This window comes from Heteronotia binoei, chromosome 5 (assembly GCF_032191835.1).
Source record: "Heteronotia binoei isolate CCM8104 ecotype False Entrance Well chromosome 5, APGP_CSIRO_Hbin_v1, whole genome shotgun sequence".
NCBI lineage: Eukaryota > Metazoa > Chordata > Lepidosauria > Squamata > Gekkonidae > Heteronotia > Heteronotia binoei.
In genome coordinates, this window is record NC_083227.1 from 169,746,040 (window position 1) to 169,753,653 (window position 7,614).

The 7,614-nt window shown below is 46.4% G+C and overlaps 1 protein-coding gene across 1 annotated transcript in view; it reads right to left on the reverse strand.

Annotated features, from left to right (window-relative positions):
- PKN1 (protein kinase N1) overlaps positions 1-6,841 on the reverse strand; it is a 78,833-nt gene extending 71,992 nt beyond the window's left edge. The window contains exon 1 of the mRNA XM_060240707.1: positions 6,573-6,841. Coding sequence (XP_060096690.1) covers positions 6,573-6,593 — 21 coding nt within the window. The 5' untranslated portion in view covers positions 6,594-6,841. The remainder of the gene's footprint in view (positions 1-6,572) is intronic.
- Positions 6,842-7,614: the final 773 nt, after the last annotated feature.

A 7,614-nucleotide genomic window follows, 5' to 3' on the forward strand; every position in this document is an offset into this window, starting at 1 on the left:
AGCCAGAGAGACCTGGCCCTGCAGGGAGTCTTTCCTGCCACCTGGGAAGTCCTAGCCAGAGGCTGCTGCTAGGCAACACAGGCTGTTGGTCAGCAAAAGGAAAGGCCTCAGGTGAACAGAATAGCATACAGTCCACCCTCCAAAGCAGTGATTTTCTGTAGGATAGGGAGAGAGGTGTTGTCTGTAGTTCAGTTGTGATCCCATGACATCACCAGGCTCCATCTGGAGGTTGGCTACCCTAGGCCTGGCAGCACCCTCTGGGTGCCTTGAGGCTACCAGCCATTTCCTCCCACGAAACCACTGTTGCCAATCTCCAGGTGAGGGAGGGAATCACTCAGAATTACAACTGCTCTCCAGATGGCAGAGATCAGCTCCCCTTGAGGTGGGGGGGGGGGAGTGGATGCCTTCACTTGGGTGGGTGGGAAGACAGCAAAGGGGGGGGGCACATGCCCAGGGCCTCCTTCTAGAGCCCATTGTACTTTTCTTCTATGTTCACTTATTCCAAGTACAACATAATGAAGATGCTTTAACCAGGGCTTTTTGGGTAGAAAAAGCCCAGCAAGAACTCATTTGCATATTAGGCCACACCTGATGTCACCATTGTTTCATATATGGCTTTTTTGTAGAAAAAGCCCAGCAAGAACTCATTTGTATACTAGGCCACACCCCCTGAAGCCAAGCCAACCAGAACTGCATTCCTGTGTGTTCCTGCTCAAAAAAAGCCCTGGTTTTAACAAATGCAAAGACCAGACCTGGGGAGGGACGGTGGCTCAGTGGTAGAGCATCTGCTTGGGAAGCAGAAGGTCCCAGGTTCAATCCCTGGCATCTCCAAAAAAAGGGTCCGGGCAAATAGGTGTGAAAAGCCTCAGCTTGAGACCCTGGAGAGCCGCTGCCAGTCTGAGAAGACAATACTGACTTTGATGGACCAAGGGTCTGATTCAGTATAAGGCAGCTTCATATGTTCATATGTTCAGACAGGAATATAAGCTAAATTTATATGGTCAACATTTGTTTGGATTTAATTATGGGGAGGGGGACACAATGAAGCAAACAAATATGTGTAAATCTCCTTCTTAATTGTGGAATGCTAGGAGTAATTAACGGAGACCCTGTCGTCATGCTCCATTTGTCTCTTCTCAGGCATGGAGGTAAAAAACAGCATCCTTTTCTTTGAGGGGTCAATGGTTATGAAGTGTTATATCTCCTCTGCCATCAGATCAGAGAAAATACATTCTAATATTCATTGCATTACATTACAATCATTATTCCAATTTGCTATTCCAAATGAGAAATACACTAAAGCGGGGGGGTGGGGGCGCTTTTATTGGGCAAGCACACACAGGAATGCAGTTCTGGCTTTGCTTGACATCAGGAGTGGGGGCCAATATGCAAATGAGATCCTGCAAATCAAGCCCTGCATGAAACAATGGTGATTTGAGGGGTGTGTGGCCTAATATCCAAATGAGTTCCTGCTGGGCTTTTTCTACAAAAAAAAGCTCTGACTAAAAGAGAATGTAAGAATATTATAGCCCATCCTGGTGAGAATACATATGGACATATGAAGCTGCCTTATACTGAATAAATCCATCAAAGTCAGTATTGTCTACTCAGACTGGCAGCGGCTCTCCAGGGTCTCAAGCTGAGGTTTTTCACACCTATTTGCCTGGACCCTTTTTTGGAGATGCCAGGGACTGAACCTGGGACCTTCTGCTACCACTGAGCCACAGTCCCTCCCCTAGGGGGACGACCGAATGAGTGTAGCATATGTAATAAGTTAAGAAACCAATATTCTTGTTAAGTCTGGTGTGTGTTCTGAGTGTTGTAATTCCCTTTGCAGTCTGTTCCTGAAGTTTCTTTGTAATAAAACAGCTACTTTGAGGTCATCCACTGAATGTCCTGGAAGGTGAAGTGTTCTCTTACAGGTTTCTCAGTCTTCAAGGTAGTTCCCCCATAATTAAATCCAAACAAATGGTGGTGATTATAAACTTAGCTTGTTAATCCTGTTTGGTCTTTGCATCTGTTTAAACATCTTCATTATGTTGTATGCCAATTTGCTGTTCACCCTCTGCCTATATGCATGAACTTCGATTTCAACGTACCTGAGAAAGTGTGCATGCACACAAAAGCTCATATCTTGAATAAAACTTTGTTGGTTGGAAAGGTGTCACTGAAATCAAACCTCTGCCAGAATCCTTGAATTTTAGGATAGGAATCCCAGTTTCTCTCATCGGATTGGAAACAAAATAATCGGAATAGGTCTCCCCTCCATGTGCTCTGAGCTTTTCATTTACTGCAAACTGCATACCCCTTGAGGTTCACACATGGCATGGTAGAAATCTGAAGCACAGGTGTGCAAACAGATGCAAACAAACTATCTGATGATATAAAAGACAGAAAAATGTATTTTTCCTCTAAAATTTCACAAGTAAGGCATATTACAGCATTGAGTTTACATCCTCCTTAAGTATGCTAATTTACCATTTCCCCACCACCACCATTGTGTTTGAGCTCTGGGTTCACATTGTATACTAATAGTTAGCATCATATTCCTTCTTTTAAAAAAAAAAAAGGCAAGATGTTAGGAAAAATGAAAGCCCATATTAGCAATTCTTGATTTCTTTCTGTATCTTCCCATACTCTCTTCAGTGGGGTTTTAAGAACTCAGTATAACTCAGTATAACTCTTAACCTAAATCAATCCAGATAAAATCCCAATATGCACATTGGCTGTAACAAAACTGTACTAGTAGCCCAAGACTGATGCCTTTGAATTCTCACATGTATTTATATGTAACCATATAAACTAAGCTTGGTATTCCTGTTTGGTTCTTGAATCTGTTAAACATCATTAGGCTGTATGCTAATTTACTGCTCACCCTCTACCTATATGTATGGACTGGTAATTTCCATTTCATTGTATCTGAAGAAGTGTGCATGCACACGGAAGTTTATACCATGAATGAAACTTTGTTGGTCTTAAAGGTGCGGCTGGACTCAAACGTTGTTCAGACTATCACAGCCAACCACTTGAATGCATTCAGCCATGCTCTTAGCTTCACTCACATGGTGGCCTCACAGTCAGCAGAACTTCCTCAAATGGGCAAAATGAGAGGAGGCAGCATAAGCACTTGCAAGCTCCAAATACTGAAATAGTTCTTTAAGGCTCCCAGTTACTTCCCACTATTCGATTTTTACCCTGCTTTTACGATCAATGTTAGTTTCAGTGAGATCATTTCCAATTGGGTTTATCAGTTTCACTTTGTGCTTCCTGTAGATCCTATGCATGCTTACGCCGCTGAGTTTAAACAAGATTTATAATGCAATCCAGTGCATTCTTCTAAGAAACTCCACTTTGTTCAGTGGTGCTTACTCCCAGGCAAGTGTGCACTGACTGCATCCTTATCCCTAACTATTACATAGTATTACAACTCACTGCCTTCAAACTTCTGAAGCATTCCTCTTAGCACAAATTTCTTAAATAAAACACCAAACTCTCAAGGCCCAAATCCTTAATCGCTCTGTCTAAACCTGGGGTATGTAACTGAAGCATGCACTATGAAAACCAGAAAAATCTGCAAGAGAGTTGCCAGTTCAAGCCCAAAGTTAGGCAAAGTTCCCACTTGTGATGCTTTACCATATAAACATGTTTACAGAAGGTTACAGAAAGCCAGTATTAAGCATTCCCACTACAAGACTATTACACATCCATAGTGCAGAAGTTTAAAATAACGTAGCAATGACAAAAATCCATCTAATGTTGAGAATCTTAAAGTCTGTAATGAAAGAATCTGTAACAGCATGAGACAAAAACAATTATGAATTTAGACAGGATTTTTTAGTAGAAAAAGCCCAGCAGGAACTCATATGCATATTAGGCTACACCCCAACATCACTATTGTTTCACATAGGGCTTTTGTATTAAAAAAAAAAAAGGCCAGCAAGGACTCATTTGCATATTAGGCCAAACCCCCTGACACCAAGCCAGCTGGAACTGCATTCCTGCTCAAAAAAAGACCTGAATTTAGATAACATGGTGCGAGACAGAAATCTAAGTTCTTTTCCACCTTTATACTCTCAGGGCAAAGTGACATTAAATATTCTCTTGGCAATTTTTTAAATTGAAAAGCAGCCCTAACAAGATCAGGATGTACAGGCCAGAGCAGAAAAGTACTTAACCCTTTCCTGATAGTTTATTTCCGCCACATACAGTGAAGGATTAAGCATCTCTCACCCCACCACTGTTCTCTACTCCCAACTGCAGCATCCCATGAGTCAGCTTTTCTTTGAACAAACATTGAGAGAAAGATACACACACAAGCACACTAATGTGTGCCTTAACTATCAATGGAGCACATTGTTTACAAGGGGTGCTAATTTTTAAGAAACTTCCAAGTCAAGGTGAGCCCTCCTCTTCCTCCTTTCCTCAAGCTTGCTATCTGCAAGGACCCTCTTAACCCTGTGATCGACTGAAGCACAAAGCTTAATATCACTAGTGTTTGTTTTTTTATTTCAGCTGAACAAAATACAAAATGCCGTGTCAGGGTAAAAGCTTAATCTGATTTTACTGTCTCTGTTGACAATGCAAGGTAAAAGAGCTGACAGTAATGGATTTGATTATCAGTACCATATCTTTTAACAACTGAAATGATGTTAGTTGGTCGGGCAAGGAAGAATGGTTTTAAAGCATCAATTTTTAGCTGGCAGTGATAATTTAAACAAGCAAGCAACTGACCATACACATTCCTCATGATGCCATTTTCTTTAAAGGGAAGAGATGCCAAATATTTCAAAACAATCCAATGCCCAGAGTAGACTATCTAGCCCCATTTCCAGCAACTCCCTTCTATAATATTACAGTCAACAAATACCAACACATAGAACATCCCCTGGAAGTCTACAGCAGGCCTGATTTGAAGGGCTAAACACAAGGCAGCAGTACCCAATGGGTGCTTGTCTAAGAAATAAATTTCCCCATAGGAAGTCCTCCCTCCCACAGAGCTCTACTACAGGCCTCTCTTATTAAAAGTCTCACTTCAGTGTCTCTTCATTACTGTAAAGCTCATCTCAAGAGAACTCCCTTGAGTACACATAAGATGCAAACAACAAATTCAAATAGATGGGAAGCAAACTGGCACTAGGATTGATAAGTCATGAATGGAAATAGTTAGGAAAATCCTTGGCATCCTACAAAGTTAGCACAGATCTTCAGGCTCCCAAGCTTGCAAGTCATCAGGACCCCAAGTGATAAAGAGGCAAGAATACGTAAGAGGCAAACAGAGAGAGGAACTACCTTCTGCTCTGCATTCACACACGGTGGCTAGAGTTCATATCTATTCTGAATCATCAGCTGCCGCTGGAATCACCTTTTCAAAAGGGGAACTGAGAACAGGTGAAGCTCCCCATTTCGATGTGCTACCTGATGCAGCCTCATGAGAAATGTGTGTAATAAGGAAGCCCTTCACTAGCACATCCCAAAAAAAGGCAGCAAGCTGATCTAAGAGGTAAGAGCCCTGTGAGCAGAGTGTTAAAGCTGCAGTACTACAGTCCTAAGCTCTGCTCACAACCTGAGTTTGATCCCCGGCGGTAGCTGGGTTTTCAGGTAGCCGGCTCGAGGTTGATTCAGCCTTCCATCCTTCCGAAGTCAGTAAAATGAGTACCCAGCTTGCTGGGGGGGAAGCGTAGATGACTGGGGAAGGCAAAGGCAAACCACCCCGTAAAAAGTCTGCTGTGAAAACGTTGTGAAAGCAACGTCACCTCAGAGTCGGAAACTACTGGTGCTTGCACAGGGGACCTTTCCTTTCCTATCTAAGAGGTGGTTCCAGGTGAGTGGCCCTGTCTGTCTGCAGTAGAAGAACAAGGTTAGAATTCAGGAGAACCTTAAAGCCCAACAAGACTTCCAGGGTATAAGCTTTCAAGAATTAAAGCTCCCCAGCAATCTTGTTGGTCTTTAAGGTGCCGCTAGCCTCTTATCTTGCTCATCTAAGAGATGCTCTGCTTGCCAAACACCTTGAGTTGCTTAAACTGTAAAGCGGCAGAGCACACAAGCCTGGACCAGCACTTGGGCAGTCGGAAACCGTTAGGGAAGAATAGAGCCTAGTAGTCAGCCGGGTGGGTCTGAAGCAGTAAAACAAAACAGGAGTCAAGTTTGCACCTTTAAGACCAACTTGGTTTTATTCAGAACGCAAGAGAGCGCAGGAAAGCTTCCGTTCTGAATAAAACTCTGCTGGTCTTAAAAGTGCCCCTTGACTCCTATTTTGTTGGGGATGCATTTCCCGGCAGTTCCAAAGAAGGCAGAGAAATGCCCAGCGGGGCAGAAAGGCTTCCCTTAGCCACGCTTCAATCCCCCACGTGATCTCTGCCCGCCATCCCACTTTCCCCACCGGCGGGCCACTCGCTCCGGGCTGCTCTGGGGGGCCAGGCCCGTCTCCCCGGCCCGAGGACGGAACAGCTGCAGGGCGCAGGAGCCGCCCGCCCGCCTGGCTGCACGGGGAAGAAGAGGCGCCAGCCGCCGCCGGAGGAGCGCCGCCAACTCCAGAGCGCGGCAAGCAGCCCCCCGTCCCCCGCCTCGCTCACCTGCAGCGCCTCGTTGGCCATTCCTGCTTCTCGGCTGGCCGCGGCCCCTGCTCGCTCCTCCCGGGGAAGCGCTCACGGGACCCGCCGCCTTGCCATTCTCCGCCTCCTCCTCCTCCTCCCGGCTCGCGGGGCGGGTGAGCAGCCGTCGAGCCACGCAAGGGGCCGGCCCGCCCGCCCAGGAACAAGCCGCCAGCGGCTGCAGGGGAAGAGTTGGGGCGAGCGGGCGAGCTCTTCCTCCCTCCCTCCCTCCTTGCTGCAGCTGCAGCTCCTCGCCGCGCCGCTGGAGCCCGCCAGATGGGCCGGCTGGAGCGCCTCGCGCAGGGCAGGGCAGGGGCTTCAGGGCATTTTGCGCCTCTGCTGGCCCCGCCCTCCCTGCCCTGGTCACGTGCGAGCAGCTGCAAATGTGGGGCAAGGGCCGGAGGAAGCAGCCAGGCCCCCCCCCCCCCCATCTCCAGTGCCGCCCGGAAGCCGGAGCCGTGGGCGCACAAGGCTCGCTGAGGAGGCAACGGCGGCTCTTGCTCCACCCCTCGACTGAAATCGCTGGTCCTCTTGTGCCTTCGGGCAGTCTAATGCTGCGTCCCCCCCCCCCCACACACACTTTGCAGTTGTTGCTAGTTCGGTTATATTGCAGGCGTATTGATGACCTTCCCCCATAGGTTGTTCCTTCTTTGCGGTGAAATGCGCAGAGCCGCTGGTGTTTTGGAGATTGCTTTGCCTCCCCCTCCAAACTGCTGCTGGTTTGAATGGTGAGGAAGTCGCATTTCCGGCAGAAAGGCCCAGGCATTCACGAACGCTCCTGGGAAACTCTGGCCGTTCGGATCCTGTAAGACGTACCATACTTTGATTTCAGCAGTGGCCAGTGATGAGACAGTACATCAGGAGTGGGGAACCTTTGTTTCTAACAAGGGCCATATGGATATTTAGAACATCATTCACGGGCCATTAAAAATGATCAACTTAAAAAAACGTTCCGCCGAGGGATAATGATTCAGGCTAGCAAAATTAATGCAAATGATTGTTTTTCTATTTGAAGTCATGTGGG